This window comes from Chlorocebus sabaeus, chromosome 7 (genome assembly GCF_047675955.1).
Source record: "Chlorocebus sabaeus isolate Y175 chromosome 7, mChlSab1.0.hap1, whole genome shotgun sequence".
Lineage (NCBI taxonomy): Eukaryota > Metazoa > Chordata > Mammalia > Primates > Cercopithecidae > Chlorocebus > Chlorocebus sabaeus.
Genome location: NC_132910.1, coordinates 90,800,349 through 90,819,547, shown reverse-complemented (window position 1 = coordinate 90,819,547; position 19,199 = coordinate 90,800,349). Strand labels below are relative to the sequence as shown.

The 19,199-nt window shown below is 45.1% G+C and overlaps 1 protein-coding gene across 2 annotated transcripts in view; it reads left to right on the top strand.

Moving 5' to 3' along the window:
• MAML3 (mastermind like transcriptional coactivator 3) overlaps positions 1–19,199 on the top strand; it is a 437,043-nt gene that overhangs the window by 405,553 nt on the left and 12,291 nt on the right. For both annotated transcript variants that reach the window (XM_007999840.3, XM_073017643.1), the window contains exon 3: positions 17,375–17,626. In XM_007999840.3, the coding sequence (XP_007998031.3) occupies positions 17,375–17,626 (252 nt within the window). The remainder of the gene's footprint in view (positions 1–17,374; positions 17,627–19,199) is intronic.

Below are 19,199 nucleotides of genomic sequence, written 5' to 3'. Positions count from 1 at the left end.
TCCAAAGCTAGTTGCATTCAGACTGAAAGAAAAAAAGAAATTTTACCCCAACTGTGCTTTTGCTCCTTGCCCCAGAAAGATACAGACTATAGAAAGCACAGCTGTGGTCAAGCCGGACCTCATCTTGATTTGGGGGACTGAGCTGGAAGTGTCCTCCCAGCCAGGGTCTGTTCTTGGCCTCTTCTCAGCCTGACCTTTCCCCAGCAGCCTCCTGCTCCTTCAGTTTCACTCATTTCCATTGATGCATTTTTGTCCTCATCTCTTCTCGTTGTTGTATGGTCTGATGTTCAGGACCAGAGATCCTTTCTCCAGTTGGTTCTCAATCTGAGCTCCACTTCTTTCCATTTCTAGACCCTCCTCCTGGTATTCAGGTCCCTTAGCGCCTCTATTTTGGGGTGTAAGCCTGTTTCTCTGAAGCCCCTGAAAGGAAAGAGATAGGCATCTTGGTGACCAGCCTTAGAAACCCAGCCTAGGGAGTATCTTCTCTTATGGCCCAAGTGCCCCAAACCTCAATTTCCATCTTCCTGTTTAGCCCCTGGACAATGTAAAGAGATGGAGGCCCTCTTAGAGCCTGTGAGTATCTGGAAGCTGAATGTACCATGGGCAGTGTTCCTGTGAATTTGTTTTCCCATCCCCCTTTCAAAGTCCCGCCACCTCTATATGTGCATTCTTTTCCTTTTTTTTTTTTTCCAGACAGTCTTGCTCTGTCCACCCAGGCTGGAGTGCAGTGGCATGATCTTGGCTCACTGCATCCTTCACCTCCTGGGTTCAAGCAATTCTCCTGCCTCAGCCTCCCAAGTAGCTGGGATTACAGGCACCCACCACCACGCCCAGCTAATTTTTGTGCCCAGCTAATTTTTGTATTTTTGGTAGAGACGGGTTTCACTGTATTGATCAGGCCTGTCTCAAACTCCTGACCTCAGGTGATCCAGCTGCCTCAGCTTCCCAAAGTCCTTGGATTACAGGTATGAGCCACTGTGCCCGGCCTATATGTGCATTCTTGTTACTCTTAATAAGTATCAGTAATAAAATGATGTGTGCAAGGAATTTTTTTTTTCTTTTTTGAGAGGGAGTCTCACGCTCTCACCCAGGCTGGAGTGCAATGGCACAATCTCGGCTCACTGCAAGCCTCAGCCTCCCAAGTAGCTGGGACTACAGGCGCCCGCCACCTCGCCCGGCTAGTTTTTTGTATTTCTTAGTAGAGACGGGGTTTCACCGTGTTAGCCAGCATGGTCTCGATCTCCTGACCTCGTGATCCACCCGTCTCGGCCTCCCAAAGTGCTGGGATTACAGGCTTGAGCCACCGCACCTGGCCTGGTATAAGCTTTAAGGGTTCAAATAGATTGGTATTTCCACCCTACAGAAATCATCATTTAAGGACTGACTTCCCTGCACGTTCTGAGGACAGGGCTTCCCTCCATCCTCAACCCCTTTGCTTTTCCCAGAGCACAAGACGAAACCACTAAGAGCTGCAGACTCAGTTGGTTCCAAACACAGGAATAGTGAGAAGCAATTGCTGCAAGCCTTGGGCCATGAAGGAAAGCCACGGCCGATGGCCCACAATTTCTTAAGATGAACCCCCGACAAAAGCTGGCCTAGACCAGGACAGCAGATGCCAGCAACCCCCTCCCACCCCGACTCTCCCTAGGCTTTTTATTACCTTTACTTGATCAAAGGAAGGAAAGCAATCGGTCTCTCTTCAACTTGTTTAATAAAAGAAAACATAATCATAGTTTGACACATTACTTTTGGTGGGTGCACAGAAAGAATATGCTATATTAGAAAGGGAGAGAGGAGGAGAAGGGGGGAGGTGAAAGGAAAACAAATTGGCTGCCTGCGGAGGTCCAGTGTCAAACGTCTGCGGAATCTTGTTCCTTTAGATACTGTGGGAAAGACCATGGCAACGAGGGGCCCGCAGAGCGAGAGAGACAGATGGGAAGATTTGCAGCCCCTCCCTGGGATTAGAAGACAGAACAAATAGGTGAAGCAATCCATTTTCCAGAGCCCAGTGGTAATTTCAGAGTGTTGTGAACCAGGGTATCTGCTTCTCCTCTGTTGTCTCGATAAGGGGTAGGAAAATTTTCAAAGGAAAGATTTTTCGTTTTTTCAGAGAAGACACTCAGTCTCCAAGTTGGTGATATAAAACGTATTTTTACCTGAAACCAAGGTATTCTTAACTTCAATCATAAATTTTCAACGGTCCAACTGGTTGTGTACTGATGAATTACTTTGTTAGAAATTATTCTTATTACCATTTCTAGTTCAGATTTAAAAGGTTGGTAGAATACATGCAATGTTAATTATCTTATAAAAATATAACATACCATTTCTGTTGCAAACAAGATTTAGCAATAAGACCAAGAGTGATTTTCTGACTTTTTAATAAAAAAATCCAACTGAGAGCTTATGCTTAGGAAATATTTAGTTATCACATTTGTTATGAAGTCTACTTGTCATGAAACGTCTTTAATTGGGCCACCATAGAACTTTCGTTATTACTTGTCAGGCCTTCTTGAAAAAAGTTGACTGAATGAAACATTTAGTAGCAGAAGAGAAAGTTAGAGAAACAAGTTAAGGAAGCACAAAAACTAAAAGGTTTCTTCTTCTCCAAGTTGTTTTGGTCACATTTCCTGTTACTGCCTGCCATCTTTCCTCCATCCCCAGGATGTATTGTTAGGGCTTTGATAATATTCACAGTTATATACCTACTGTTCTACTCCCCGTCAAAAACCAGGTGGTATGTTTAAAATCCTGTATACTAAATTCACATTTAAATAAATTTAGTTTTTTTATAATAGGGAAGACCAGAAAAACTAGCTTTATTTTTACCTGATTTTAAAGCAGGGATCACTGTATCTCTGCCAGGTTTCTGGTAGCCATGTGGGCTGGGCAGAGCACAATAATAGAGAAGAGAAATGAGTAGGAGGAGGTGGGACCCCAGACCGGAAAGTGACCCCAGATATTTGCACATGAGAATTCTTATTCTTGCAGGAATATGCCTGGCAGGTGCATTTGGCGTTTTTCAGTTCCCACAGTCAAGTGCCAAATCTCAGCCGGCTTCCCCTCACCTCCTGATGGGATTACCCCCATGGCTGCCTCCCAACCCTTCCTGCCCACTTTTCTTCTGATCCAGCCCCATTCTAATCTCTGCTTTACCTGACACCAGCTTAATCTCCTTAAAGTAATGCATTTAGCATTTATTCCCTTTAAGAACCTGCTGTGGCTCCTGATGGCCGGTGGTCGAGTCGGCTGGCTCTGCCTGCATGCAGATCTGTCCATGGCCAGTCCCACCCTGCAAAGCTTTCTTCTCACACATCCTAGCAAACACCCCAACTTTGGGTGGCCACCTCCCTCCTTGCAGGTGGCCGCTCTCCTTCCTTCCTTCTCTTCTCACTCAAATCCAAATCTACACTTCCATCAAGGCTCCCAGTCAAGTCCCCGCTTATCCATGAAGCTCTTTCCAAGTAGAACCAGAGAAATTTTAGGGTGAGTAGAAGCCTTGGAGATTACCTGGGCTGGCTTCCTCATTTCATAAAGGAGAATACTGAAGCTTAGAAATGTTCAGTGACTTGCCCCAGGTCAAACACTGCCTAGAACTCATGTGCCTTGTATCCACATTTGGGCCTCTTTGTATGCCGTGCCACCGCTCTGCCCATCCCGGGTCTGCTCGGCCTGGCTGTATGGAAATCAAATGGAAACAGAACACTTGCCACATAGCTTGCCTCTTGACCGGCTGGTGTCATCCTTGAGCTCTTCCATGAAGTATACCTTGTCTCTGCACTCGGATTTCAGTCTCCCTCCAGGACAGAGGCCACGGCTGCACTGCACCGAGAGTCTAAGAGCACCACCATAGCCCCTGCCATTGAGCTAGGGTACTGGGCCTGTGCAGACTCCTTGAGTAATAAAAGTTTTTCAAAAAGTGGGATGTGTATTCAAATTGAAAGAAAACTTTAATAGCAAAATATACATGCCACACATCGTGTTCTAGTGCTCAGACTTCAGGGGGAGGTATACTTGTTTTCTGAGCAATATTTGCATTTTAGTCATGAAGTGACTTACTCCACATAAAATCCCAAGCAAAGCTATAACCACAACCCATACTCCTGGGGGGTGGTATATCATATTAAGCAAGTCAGTTGTTTGCTTATTTGTTTTGTTTGTTTGTCTTAGCTGTGAGTGTTCTTTAAGAAAAATCAACTCTAAGATCTGGAAGCTGAAACTGAAAATGCCACTAAGGATATGCAGTGCTGCACAGCTTGAAGGGAAGGGTCTGAGGCTCCATGTTCTCAAACCAGATCCCTGAACCTCTATTAGGTCAGCCACCTTGGCAATCAATTTGACTGGCCTAGTCAGCCTTCCTTATCTAAGTCTCTTAGCAGAAGTGAATCAGAGTATTCCAGACCTCTCTAGGTTCCTACCCAGGGTGTTTGTGCATCTGACTGCAGGATATATTTGGGCTGTGTCCCCAGGAAACCTCTGAGAGGTACTAAGAGTGACTGGGACCCTACTACAGCAGTGACAACTCTCTCAGTGACAATGACTGTGGCAGGACTATATGGCCATGCTGAGAGCTCCACATGTGAGCTCTCAGCACCCTGTACATGAATGTTCACTCCTTGAGGACTTATGTTTATTTATTAATGGGGACTTAGAGACCCCATCTTTCCTTCAAAATTCTCTGTGACTACATCAAAGGAAAAAGGAATCAAGATTGGCCTTGTCAACCTTTTTTTATATGCTTCTAAATATGATTAAGAGGTAGTGTTCTCAAGGCCTTCTATAGAAAGTAACCTTCAGTATAAATTATCCCCTGAGAACCTAAGGAAAATAAAGAAGAGAATCTCACTCTGGCTGGCTTTTCCCCTGTGTGGTATCCTTGGGATCCGATAAAGATTTCAAGTTCAGTTTCTAGGTTTGTCATCCCTACTCACTCCTCCTCCACTCCTCAGCAAGTTTACAGCCATGTATATTTAGTGTCAGCTTCCAGAAAAGGTTTGGTTGACTTGAGAAGGATTTAATAATTGCCGATTGAGAAATTGTGTATTCTTAAAATGGGGGAGAGGATAAAGGGAAACAGAAACACAAAGGGGAAAGTAATTAGTTGGGCCAAAGAACAAGAAACTGTGTCTATTAAAGAAATGGTCCAAAGGGAAGGAAGACCAGAAACAGGATCCCTAGTGTCCAGGAAGCTTTCTCAGGTTGACAAGTCTCGTGAACAGCAGGTCAGATCACCCTGCCCCTCCTGTTCTGATGTTATCCTCCTACAAGCAGTCACCTTGGAGAGAAGTGGTAGTGGTTGCAGCAGCTCTTAAAGGAGGCGTGTAACTTTAGGTGGAGATGTGTATGTATGAATCATGGTCATGCTGTAAAGCAGCCCGCCTGGATCTGGGAAGCAGAGCGAAGGTGGGTATGAAATCAACTAGCTAGAGGAGAAATTACCCCAAAAAGCGTTTACGCTTTTAGAAGGGATAAGTGGCAAAAAATATTTGGTGCATAACCCCCATCTTAGAAGGCCTCTATTGTTATAGTCAAAAAGGTGAATTTATTCCTCACTAAGTTTCCCATCACCTTCCCAAGGGCAATTATACTGTGCACAGGATAAACACAGGACATATAAAGAATGTTTATTCTAGAGTCTCGTTTCGTATTTAGCTACCAACTTAACTTTTATCCTAAGTAAAAGTGGTCATCTGTAAACAGGGATGTTTTCCGTCACATGGCTGAGGAACTGATGTGACCATTAAGAACCAAAAAAATCTGAGCTGAAAATATAGGCCCCACCTAAAGTTTCTAATTTCCTCATTATTAATAGGGACGATACTGAGAGCAAACCTTTATGAGCGCCTACTATAAGCCAAGCACTGCTGAATCATGCTTCCCAAGAAGAGTTCTGATTAAAGAGAGTGAAAAGTTTAAGATCTGTAGAGAGGATGATTTCTCATTGTTTCCAGATTCCTTTATCCCGGTTACCATATGTATGTGTGGTGTGGAGTCAAGGGCTGTGTTAGACCTCTTTAAGTGCTATATTCTTTCTAAAACTTATTTTTATGTCTGTGTGTCTCCAAATCTTCTCAAGGTTAAGAAAATACCTGAGCCATTTCTATTTTTTGGAGTGCCCAGTTATATTTACAAAATGAAAAAATGACAATAGGGCTTTTTTAAATGCAATGTTTTTATTTTTTAAAATAAAGCATAGGGCAATTATACTGTGCACAGGATAATCGCAGGACGTATACAAATGTTAATTGATAATGGACTTAGAGCAGCCTGATCTAATAACAGGGCACAATTTTTTTGAGACAGGGTCTCACTCTGTCACCCAGGCTGGAGTACAGTGGCACAATCACAGCTCACTGCAGCCTCAACCTCCCAGGCTTAAGCAATCCTCCCACCTCAGCCTCCTGAGTAGCTGGGACTACAGGTGCACACCACCATGCCCAGCTAATTTTTTTATTTTTAGTAGAGATGAGGTCTTGCTGTTGCCCAGGCTGATCCCGAACTGAACTCAAGCAATCTCCCCACCTCAGCCTCTGAAAGTGTTGGGATTACAGGCGGCGTGAGCCACCACACTCAGCTCAGGGCACAATTTAAAGCTATAAAATAGATGCTATTTTCCAATCCTCTCAGGATTTCTCAGTGACTGTATATGTAAAGTCTAGTTCGAAGAATATGTCTAAAAATCTAAACTCAAGGTTCTTGTGGATGCAAAGCCCAGGGTCAGGTGCCCTGATCCCCCATAGGCCCTCACAGACCAGGTATGAGCCCTTCTCCTACACTTGCTTCCTCTAAGAAGCTGGTTGTCAGCCACAATCTTTATATAAGGAGAAGTACCAATCCCAGATTTCTAAGTGTTTCTGTTTTTCTTTCTGCTTCCTCGTGTTTTTCCCTGCTGTAAGTCCTAGCCTTCTCAAACCCCACCACCGCAGCTGGGCAGGCTTCTACTCATAGGAATGGGGGCCAAGGGTAGCCCTCCTCTCAGAGCCTTAGCATCACATGGTCAAACCCAGCTTCCCACAGACCAGTCTCAGCAGTCGGGAAACCGGCAGAGCAGGCTGACATGGGCCCTCCCTCTCACAGCCTCTGGAAGGGAGGAAGCATATGGGGACACCAGAAAGGCTGCTTGTGGAAGGGTTCTTCTCAGGCAGGCAGCACTGATCTCTCTCAGCGCCCCGTCCCCCCAAGGCTGTGGAGGTTCTGGAGATGATGGCAGAAGTGCCCTCGCCTTCCCTCCACAGCATGCCCTGAGCACTCAGCTTCCCTTCCCTTCTTCCTGTCTTGTAGTGGTTGCAGCAGAGAGCTCCATTTGGCAGCGTGGTGGTGCTCTTGTCTATTAATGGAAACATTGGCCTGTCTCCCAGTATAACACAAGATAGGCCTATGCATCAGTTATGCAATCTTTGCTTTGATGACTTCATCAGAAAGGGTGGGTACAATAGGAGAGAAAGGCTCGGGTTGGGGAAAACAGTAGCTTAGGAGGGGAAAAGAAAAAAAAATCTCCCTAGCAGCTGAAGACAGCTGAGACTGCTCCCCTCCCTATTTTTAAATCAAGGAAAGAAAGGTAGCAAACATATGGGTAAAAAAAAACCTAATGGAGCAGCTGACAAACCACTTTCAGTCCATGTGTCCTGACAGCGGCCACTTGCATGCCGGCGCAGAGGCTGTGCTCGTCTCAGTGGTGCAGGTTTCCCAGCCCTGGTGACTCAGGTTTTCTTACAGCTCCACGGAGAAGACAGTCTGTGGAGGCAATGGCGGTTTTCACCCACCTCTCGAGTTCTTGAACTCCAAAGGTCTGGCTGATTCTGGCCATGCACTGTGGCTTCAAGCCTAAAACAGAGAAAAGCTACAGAGAGCTGGGTGGTGCCACAGAGAGCAGGCTTGTCCAGGTAGACCAAAGAATTCTTGGAAGATGGTCAGTACCCTTCCTCTGGCACTTAGGAGCTCTTTGTGGAAGTAATAGAAAGCTGACCTAGTTGCTGAACCTGTATCGAAGCCCAGTTGTTGAAGCCACGTACAGGTTTTGAAAGGGGTCCTGCCACTTAAGCATGTCTGTTACACCTTCTAGAGCATAAGGTGGGCTCAGGGAGAAATAGTCCAGGTCCCAGACATAACCTGGGCCCCTCTTGAACTCACTCTACATTTCATTCCATATCAGTTTAGCATTATTCTTAATAAGCTTTTAAAAATAATACTATAAGTAATATATATTCATAACAGAAAATTTGAAAAAGCATAAAAATAAAAATCTCTTACAATTCTTGTCTAACAAGACTATCCAGTGTCAAGTGTTTTAGAAACTTTTTTTTTTTTTTTTTTTTTTTTTTAGTTTTAACACCTGAGGACATAAAGGAAAAAAAAAAAAACAGAAACTGCTTTCCTCCCCTGCCTTTCTTAACTATATATGGTAAGCTTTTTTCTATGTGATTAGATAGTCTAAGGAGGCATGATTTTTATTGGCTGCCTTTTATTGGCATACCTGTATCCATGGTATGGATATACCATAATTTATTTAATCAAGCTTCTATTGTTGTACACTAATGAACTTTTAACCAATTTAGAATTGCGTTGGTGGTGGAATTAATCACAAGAAAGGATCAGAAGGACTCATAATTTACATCAAAGGCAGAAGAAAAGCATAACTCTCAAAGTTGTGTTTCCATTGGCGGGACTTATGGTAACTATGTTCAAAGCACTGATAAGGGCAAATGGTATTTTTGTTGCTTTTATCCCCCCAAAAAATGGCCTTGAAAGGCTGACCTTCCTGTGACTGGTGGCATCCTCACATTTTGCACTGGACTGCCAACTTTAACCCTTTCTTTAACATTCAGCAGAGGGTCAGCTCAGGAGCTTGGAGAAGCAGTCCATTCTAGGGCCATCATTTTGTCCTTTCCAGTTATACCTGATACTGGTTTAGGCTAGAATTCATCCCAGCCAATTAGTCAGATGAGTTCAGTAAATCTGTATTTTGTTGCAGCTGTGGCCCTAGCTCTCTGCTGGATACTGGGGAGACTCATAGTCTTGGTCCCAAAGGAGCTAAAAGCTTTGCCAGGAAGGATGCCATAAGGATATCATCCTGCCAGGAAATTATCACTTGGAAGCATTTGGAAAGTTAGAACTTTCTACCTCTCCCATGTTACTTAATTAAGAATCAGTAGGGTGTGTTTAATTATGTATATACCATGATCATAAGCATAAAAATATGTTATTGCATATGGGAAAAAACTAGGAGGAAATATAAAAACATATCAAATATTAACAGTGGTTACCTTTGAGTGTTAAAAATGAGTGTTAGCTTTTTTCTGTATACTTTTTTCTGTCTATATACTTTTCTGCATTTTTTTTTACTTTGTACTTTTTTTTCCTATCTATAGTTTTCTGCATTGTTTTTCAAATATTCCCAGCAATTGGGAAGCAGAGGAAGGAATCAGTAAAATGTATATTTTTAAATAACTGCCCTATCAATTAAGCAGTTAGCTCCTAAAATAATGGGGACCAAGACCTTTTTTTTTGTTTGAGACAGAGTGTCGCTGTATCGTGCCCAGGCTGGAGTGCAGTGGTGCAATCTCAGCTCACTGCAACCTCCACCTCCTGGGTTCAAGCAATTCTCCTGCCTCAACCTCCTGAGTAGCTGGGACTACAGGTGCATGCCACCAAGCCCAGCTAATTTTTGTATTTTAGTAGAGATGGGGTTTTGCCATGTTGGCCAGGCTGGTCTTGATCTCTTGACCTCAGGTGATCCGACTGCCTTGGCCTCTCAAAGTGCTGGGATTACAGGCATGAGCCACCGTGCCATGACAAGTCTTGTTCCCCATTATTTTAGAAGCTAAAGCTAGAACCAGAAACAGCACTTCCCTCATCCTGAAGGATGCCCTGCATGATCAAGAGGTTTTGGCAGTAAGAATAACAACCATAAGCTGTTTGTTATATATTGCCAGTCACTGGGCCCATGGTGGAGCTGAGTTTCTACCCAGGCCTGTGGGGTTCCCCCAGTGTACACTGTTCCTTTCTAGAAGCTGAACAAAGAGCTTTGCTGAACCCATTTAGAAGCCTTTGCATTGGGCCTCAAGTTACTGCTGTTTCAGTGATAAGCCTCCTAAATTGATGAACTCTGCCTTAAACGCAATCATCTTGGGACACAACCATCACACATCACAAAACAATCCTTTTAATCCAATCTTCTTCAATAATCCGCTGAGACAGAGGAGTTTAGACGGGGTGGGCCCTTTTGGAGCTCTGCTATGAATTTATTGTAAACACCTCTCCAAACCTACAATAAAAATTGTTCTGGAAAAAGAAAGTTTGTAAAAGAAAACCAAACCTCTGCCTTGACACCTGATCAACTTCAAAGGGAATTCTAAGGTTTTATTTCATTTTGTTTCTTCCTTCCACTTATGGTTGAATGATCTAATCTTATGCCCTTTCTTTAAATGTCAAAGTTGATACCACAGAGGCACCCCAATTTTGGGTACCAGGCAACATATAAAAAAAAATGATGCATATTTTGGTGCTCTTTCAGTTGCATCCTTTGATCCCAAGGGTTTCTACCTTTTTATTCTATGCCCATTCCTCTCCCCACCCCCTTCCCATTTCTTTTTACTCCAACATCCTCCTGGGTGGTCTGCTCAATTTAGACCAGATGCATGTTATGGTCAGTGGAAAAGTCAGAATCCCAGAGACGCCACCACCAGCTGTGGGACATCAGACAAGTTCCCTAACCTCTCAAAAATTCGGGCTTTAAAAAAAAATAAAAAACAAAATGAGTTAAACATACAGGTGAAAGCCCCTAGCAGAGTGTTTTGCAATGAGTAGGTGCCCCATAAGTGTTACATTCTTCATATTTGAAGAATTCTTTCAATCAGAGGGAACTTTCCTCAAATCATAGCTTTCCATAGTTCACCTTATTACACCAGGGACTTGTAGGTCTAGGGATGTCTGATGCTTCCTTAGCAAGGGCATTATGGGGGACTCACCCTTCCTCAGTCATGGGTGTTCCTCAGCCTCCACAGCACAATTGTAACTGGAGCAGTCCCTCCTGGAAGAATTGGCTCCTTTTGGCCCTGGGCTCCTTTCAGAATTCTTGGGTTTGCATTGCAAACATCACTGGCCTGAGCAACCCTCTGAAAATTTTGAGAATTTTGTTCCAAAGCAGGAAACTTTGCAACAGAAACCTAAGCAACTCAGCACCCTGACTTGCTTTTGAAAATGCAGCTTTGCAATCTAATCAGGGCACAGGATTATTTGCCCCAGTGATTCTCTATGGGACATCGTAATCACCTGGAGAGCTTGTTAAAACACCTCCAAAAGTTCTAACTCAGGAGGCCTAGGGGGAAGCCTGGGAATTTGCATTTCTAACAAGCTCCCAGGTGGGGACTAATGCATTTGATCCTGCAACCACATGAGAACCCCTAATTTAGTTCTTCATTTTTCCCAAATTGCCCATACTTGGAATGGGGAGGTTTTAGAGTATTCGTAGCTATTCCCTTTCTATGGCACTTCATTAACTATGTTACCTCCAAAATTTCCATTGTCAGGAGTCTTATGAGTATGGTTTTCATTTCAGAGGGTGGGGACTGAGAGAGGTCACATGGCTTGCCTGAACCTCTGGGAATCACAGCCAGGCGCCTCTGTCTAGCCATCATGGGTGTTCGATTCATCCTGTGCTGCTCAATAACATAAAACTGCTGCGCTCTTTGGCCAAGCAATTGTCACGTTAGCTTTCACCTCTGATACATACTTTGCCTTCTCAAACTTACTAATAAAACTTTCAATAGTATCTTTGCAGGAGAAAGCCTCTGGATTCTGGTGAGAGGTTGGATGTAGCTATCTTTTGATATATAAAAGTTAGTCGAAATCCCACTTGGGCTAAAGATTCCTTCCTTTAAAAAAATTTTTTTTACTTGACCCAATTCAGAGTGAGTGTGTGTGTGTGTGTGTGTGTGAGAGAGAGAGAGAGAGAAAAGCACAGGTTTTCTGGGGCATCCTTTTTGTTTATGCATTGATTTATTTTTACTCTTTCCTGCCACGAACAATCCTCATCTCTGTCCTCGTGTCCTCCCCAGCCACTAACACACACGATGTGACGGGGCCTGGGAAATGCGCCCGCCGGAGCACACCGCAGCCTCGCGGGCTCCCGAGCGGCGCGCGCTGGCCGAGGACCTCCAGGGCCCCTCGCGGGTCTCCCGAGCGCCGCCGCGCCTCTCCTGCCAGCGCCCGGGACCGCCTCGTGGGCTTCTTTGTTAGGGCCGCCTGCGCCGAGAGGCAGTCTCGGTCCTGCCGGGGGCGCACGGGCCCCACTCCTGACTTCTTAGCCGGAGTCCTCTAAGGACTTGTAAGCATATAGGCTCGAGTCGAGAGGCTAAATTAGGCCCCAGGGGACTTTTTCAATAAAACCCTAAATTTCATTTAAGTTGTTCGTAGGCCAAGTGATTGCAAGGACTCTGAGCCGAGGCAGCAGTGCCGGGCCGACCCAAGGCTCGCTCTTTACCGCCCCCTCTCCGCGCCGGCTTTGTGCAGCTGGGGTCCTGGAACCCGGTCCCTCCCGGGCTGTCGGCCCTCTGGTCTGGTGTCCGCCACCCTTCCGCCCCTGTGAGGTCGCCACTGCCCCCCCACCACACTCCCAGCCTTTCCGTTTCCTTCCACGTCCCCTTCCCGCGCCCTCCCCCACCTGAATTCTCCCTCCCCTCCGGCTGGAAGAAAAGTCGGTAATAAGAAACCAGTTCAGTGTCAGTCGGAGGAGGGGGGAAGATAACCCCAGAGATACACGGCAATGGAGAGAGAACTCATTTTGTGTAAAGAGGGCCTAGAGTCACCAGGGAATTCCTGGATTGTCTCAGGCTGTCGTGTGTGATGTCCATCACGCCGTGCGAACACCATCTGCTCGGTATTATGCTCTCAGTTGCCAGGCTACCTGCTGTACGCAGTAACACTTGACTGCCTGGCTCCACGTTCGCAGCGCTCGCCCAGACGCGCGGGGCGGGGGCCGCGGAGGGGCGGGCGGGAGCCCTGATTAAGCCATCTGCGAGGGGAGGGGCGCAGGCGCAGCGGCGGCCGGGCGCGAGGCCGGGCTGACACCACCATCTGCTGGGGCGCGGTAAGAACGGCAGCTGCTCCGCGTTCCCCCGGCGAGGGACGCCTGGAAAAGGCTGAAGCCCTGGGCGTTCTGAAGCCCGTTATCCACTGGGTCCCTGTCACCCCAGCCTCCTCGCCGTCGGCCGTCTTTGATCTTTGGTTCGCCGCCAGCAACGCTGGCCCCTCTCACCCAAACACTATGCATGTTCTTGAAAACACTTCAGAAAAATAAAGCTTCCCTACGCACAGATTTATAAATAAACAACTGGCTGTTCTTGGAAGATATTTTTACCACAACTGTTTTTTGAAGTCAAAAACTGCCTGTTTGGGGGAGGTAAGGGTGCTTTTGACACCTCCTACCTCACTCTAGCCTTTAGAATATTGCTAAGATCTTTTCCCTGGAGGGGAAGATACGTAAAATAGGTTCGTTGGTCTTGATTTCTTTCTCCTCCCTTTATTTTACTGAAGAGTGAGAGGGTTAGGCGAGTAATGAAGATCTATGTAGCCAGTTGGATTTTTGAGGGGAAGAAACTGTATTTGGATTCTTGGGAGAAGCAAGGGAGGTCGTTGGGCAAGGAGTGGATTGGAGAACAAGCCAGTAATTACAACTAAAAATATAGCATCATTTGGCTTCAAGGCATTACATTTCGCATGACGAAAGCTCAGCCTGGTTTTCTCTAATTGCACAACACAGTGTGTGTCCTTCTTAGAAACAAGAGCAGTGGCTTGAAATGCTGAAATCTGACAGACTATTTCTCATTAAGCCCTCTTAGACTGGAGGTTAAAAGAAGCCATGTATTATGAAACAGTTAGTGGTCTTGGCCAGCTTAATGTGTAAGGCAAGTCACTGAGTACAGCTTCACACTTTGCAATACACCTCAGAGTCTGGGGCTGTAGGTGTCTCTCATCCACTGTTGAATGCCGCAGAGCTTGTTGGGAAAGTACTAAAGATGTTTCATAGGGAAGGCAGTCCTTTAAGAATGCACATAGTGGCTGGGAGCAGTGGCTCATGCTTGTAATCCCAACATTTTGGGAGGCCAAGGCAGGAGGATTGTTTGAGGGCAGGAGTTCAAGACCAGCCTGGGCAACACAGTAAAACCCCCATCTATACAAAGAATTTAAAAATTAGCAGGGCATGGTGGCGTACACCTGTAGTCCCCCCACCTACTCGGGAGGCTGAGGCAGGAAGATTGCTTGAGCCCAGGAGTTGGAGGTTGCAGTGAGCTGTGATCATACCACGGCACCCTAGCCTAGGCAACAGAGTGAAACCCTGTCTCTTAAAAAATAATAATAAAATAATACATACAGCCCTTTCTGCCTGTAGGTCTTCAGTGAGAAGCCTGAAGGCAAAACCTCTGGGAGGGAATTATTTGGGGAAATACATAATCCTGGGAAGTAATAACATGACTATCCCTTTGGGAGGGTTTTTTTTCACACTGTGCTTTTGAAGTATTTCTTTTTGGCCCAGGAAGACAGGGGCAAAAAGTGGTTTGATGTATCATCATCACCCCATTTGCCTCTCTCTTTCTTTTCCCAGTGGAGAGGAGGCTGGGAAAGCAACACTTCTTCACTCCTTACCACTTCCCCAGCTGTGCGGGCTGGTCACACAGGACAAGCATATTTCAAAGTGCACAAAGATAAACAGGGTCATCCCAGACCAACCCTCTCAAAAACTCAAGCTGAAGAAAACTTTATCTTCCCTTGGGCCTCATTTTCTTTCCAACTCTCTCCTTCTTATCAAAACTGGAAAGTATCAAATATACTGAGACAGAAAAAACAAACTACATATCTGCACTTTTGCTGATTGACTGTTTATATGTCAGTGTGAATTCATTTGTTAAAGTGTAAAGCCAATCAGCCATTTGTCCCTAAAGGTGCCAAGAAACAGCTTTATTTCACTGGAAGGAAGGGCTTGGAAAACAGGTAGCAAATACTTGGGGGGAAAGGGAAGATCCTGAAATATCTAGGCCCCTGCAAGAGTTAGTCCTGAAGTAAACTTTTTGGTAGCACAAAGGTTCCTGGCATTTTTAAGTATAAGATCTTTTTGTTAACATCAAAAATATTTCCTAGCTATCTTTGTGTATTTATAGAGAAAATACACAAAGACAAAATGTTTTATTAATTTCAGCTACAGTATTTACACATAAAAAATAGAACACAGTACACTTATGAGAGACATACTATATAGGTCTACAGGCTGTTCTTAGGTGCACACTTAACACCATGAAGACACTGCCTGGGAGAGGCCTGAGCTAGTAAGAGTACTGAATTGAGAATCCAAATTACCGTTCTGCTTACTGATGTAACCAAATACCGCCTGTATGTGCCCCGATAACTTATGAAATAATTTTTTTTAATTTAAGTTAAATTTTTTAAAAAGTAAAGACACGCTATCTGTTAAAAAAAAAAAAAAATAGCGTTCTAGTTCTGCTAGTTCTGTCTTCCATTTCATTAATTGTGTGACCTAGGCTACTGCATGAACAAACCAGAGCTTCTTGGGCAAGTGTTTCTAGGGTAAGAGGAGTAGCGTTTTGGTTTGGTTTGGTTTGGTTTTTGTTTGTTTTGCTTTTTCTGTTTTGTTTGGAGGGAAGAAGAGCAACTGAAGAGGCAGTTGAGGTCAGTCATAGTAGAGAGGGCAGCCTGCATGGTTCTACAGCACACCACGGGAGGAAGGGAGGAACACAAGCCCAAGCCACAGGGAGTCAAATCCAGGACTGTCTCTCTAGGAGAGACAGAGAGAAACTTCACCTATTTGCTTTGAGAAAAAACTACCAACATGTTTAACGGTATCTGCGTTGGAAAGGCAATAAAGTAAAAAGAAGAAAAATATTAAAATCCAGTTTGGATTTAAAAATTTGTAAATGGTAGAGTTATTCACATTTGCTTCTTACTATTTAGGTCTCATAATAATGCTTCACCAAATGACTGTGAATGTCCTTATATGTGTGCCCATTTAATCTGTGTCAACTCCTCCATGTTCACATTAATTACTTGACACTTTAATGAGGTAAAAGGAATTTCTGCAGAATGTTCAGACAGTACTTGCCACTGCTAGGTAGACTTGGTAGAAAAAATAGGAAAGGAAGTGTCTAGAAATTGAATCTTTGGGCCACACACCTATTCTTCCCATTCACTGTTTTCCCCTAATAGTCCACACTGTCAGGCTCAGAGTATAAACTTCACCTCTGAGCACATTCTCCATGTAGTCACCTGGGCTTGACCTCCTCTTCCCTAAGGACCAGTCCTTAAAAGTTGCCATCATTCGACTGGCTGACATATAATTATAGAATCAAGAGACCCAATCCAACACCCTATGTTTAAATTATCCCAGACATAGAAGACTCAATTCTTTTTTTTTTTTTTTTTTTGAGGCAGAGTCTCATTCTGTCGCCCAGGCTGGAATGCAGTGGTGCAATCTCAGCTCACTGCAACCTCCACCTCCTGGGTTCAAGCAGTTCTCTGCCTTAGCTTCCCAAGTAGCTGGGATTACAGGTGGCCGCCACCATGCCCAGCTAATTTTTTTTTTTTTTTTTTTTTTTAAGTAGAGACAGGGTTCCACCATCTTGGCTAAGCTGGTCTCGAACTGACCTCATGATTCACCCAAAGTACTAGGACTCCCAAAGTACTGGGATTACAGGCATGAGCCACGGCGCCTGGCCGACTCAATTCTATTTTTAAAGATATTAGGAGATTACATAGCTTTGGTCAGTGTAAAACATTCCCAGTTCTCACCATCAACAACTCTGGCCAGCAGGATTTTTCTTTTTGACATATATATAGCTCTCAAATGTTGCAACTCGTTAGAATTCCATCAAATATCAGATCTGTTGATTAACAAATTCCTGCAGTTTTCTGCAAATGTCCCTCCTACTTGTGAAGAAGACGTCCATTTTGGCCAAGTAGACAGTAAGAAATAAGGATTAACAGGTGAGGTCAGGATGTCTCTCGTGTTCCAGACTTTTTAGGTGAGCTCAGCCTGAGGGCTTATTCTCTTTCCTTGGAGGAACACAGGATGTTAGTTGAAAATCCTGTCCATATGCAATAGTCAGTCCCATCCGAAACAGACTGGACTTGGGCTTGGATTTCCCAGAGCCATGCTCTCTTACTGTCCCTTGTGGCCTCTCCCATTCTACTCAGGTAAGGTCAGGTTTGAGGCTACTTTTATGGAAATGCAATGCGTGCCACTCAAAACCCCTCCAGTCCATAAGCTGGGACTTCCACCCCAATCCCTTTTTCCAGGGGCTTCCCTTCAAATGGCAGTGAGTCTCCATGGAGAATCCCTTCATCTCTCTCTCTCTTGTCCTCCCAGGAGCAGCATCCAGTTGGACTTTCCCGAACCACAGGCCCCATGCAGTCCTCCGTGCCCCCAGGCTCAGGTGGCATGGTCTCAGGAGCCAGTCCCGCAGGCCCTGGCTTCCTGGGCAGCCAGCCCCAAGCAGCCATCATGAAGCAGATGCTCATTGATCAGCGGGCCCAGTTGATGGAGCAGCAGAAGCAACAGTTCCTGCGGGAGCAAAGGCAGCAGCAACAGCAGCAGCAGCAGCAGATTTTGGCGGAACAGGTAACATGCCCCTTGGCGTGATTCATTCATTCAGCAAGCACTTATTCAGCACCTGCCTGCTGCCTGTGAGGAAGCCGCAGTTCACATCCTCTGTCAAGATGCTCACGGTCTAGCATTTTCCAGGATCACAGGAGAACCTGAAGAATTTAGACCTTTCAATTAGTTAGGGGTTTTCCTATAATGAATTAATTTATTCTTAAAAGACAGGCTCCAGACATCAATTTGAAGGCCCGTGTGTCAGAGACATTTCTTTGATTCAAGCCTGACTCCTTTTCTTCTGATTTCTGGTACAGGGGTCTGTGTAATCAGCACATGGTGGGGACTGTCTCACATGCTCCATAAGCCATATTATTTCTAGAACTAAGGAAAAAATAATAATTCAGAGAACTCTGTTTCTTAGAGGAAATTGACGGGAGGAGGGATTGAGGAGAATTCTATAGAATGGGTCATGAACAATGGATCGGGAACAATAGCAGAACAATAAGGCCTGCAGAAGTACCTGGAAACCTGAACTCTGGGTCACAGACAGGGTGCAAACTTAAGAAAACTCCCCACAGCTTTTAAAACAGCTCAGGAAATCTGTGAGTTAAAGGAAAGCCTAACACAAATACAGCTTTACCTTAGGCATCTTTGTCCACACTCGCCCTACAATTCCTCAGCTTTGAGAGAAAGCCTTCCCTGCAGACTGATCCTGTAGGTTTCCATTTGTTTTGTTTTTAGAGATGCCCATACCTGACTTAGCATTATCCTAGGGAAAGGCCTGAGGCTGTCCGCAAGAGATCCCCAGGTGGCTTCTGTGGGTCTGCACAGAGAATCTTGCACAGCAGGCTCTTTCTTATAGGAGGTGTAAGGTTGTCATATAAAGCTGAAGGCCCACCATAGGTCTGCCTCACAGTTATCCTTCTAGAATGTTCCTGATAGGGTCAGAATTTTGTAAATTTTTTCTTAAAGAAATAGAGACGGGGGTCTCACTATGTTGACCAGGCTGGTCTCGAACTCCTGGCCTCAAGCAATCCTCCCATCTCAGCCTCTCAAAGTGCTAGGATTACAGGCATGAGCCACCGTTCCCTGCCAGAATTTTGCAAATGTACTAAGCATCCACCACCGCATGTCCTGTGTAGGACACAGGCCCATTGAGGTCCCTACTAACCAAGAACAGCAGTTCAAAGTAACACCAGGCATCCCCCAAAGAGAAAAATTGTACTGCTGAGCACAGTTCACTTACGTTCTTTTTTTTTTTCCTTTGCTTTTGTTTCTCAACAGCTGTGTAATTATCTCCCTTTTTACCAAGGTCAGTCCGCCGCCTGGCAGCTATTGTACAAACAAACCTCTATCCCTCTCACCTACATAAGGTGTGCGACAAGGAGCCATGCTAATCTCTCAGGCAGTGATAAATGGAGCTGCCGAGGGCAGCTGGGCTCCGTAAATCCTCTCCTCAGCCAATCCCAGGAAATCTCAGGTGTGCCTGATGTTTTGAGTGATGGCTTTCCATATGTGTGCTGTGACCAAAGACACAAAGAGGGCCCAGGGCAAGCAGGCAGAGCTCAGCTGTACAGCCCAGGGGTGTTCCCAC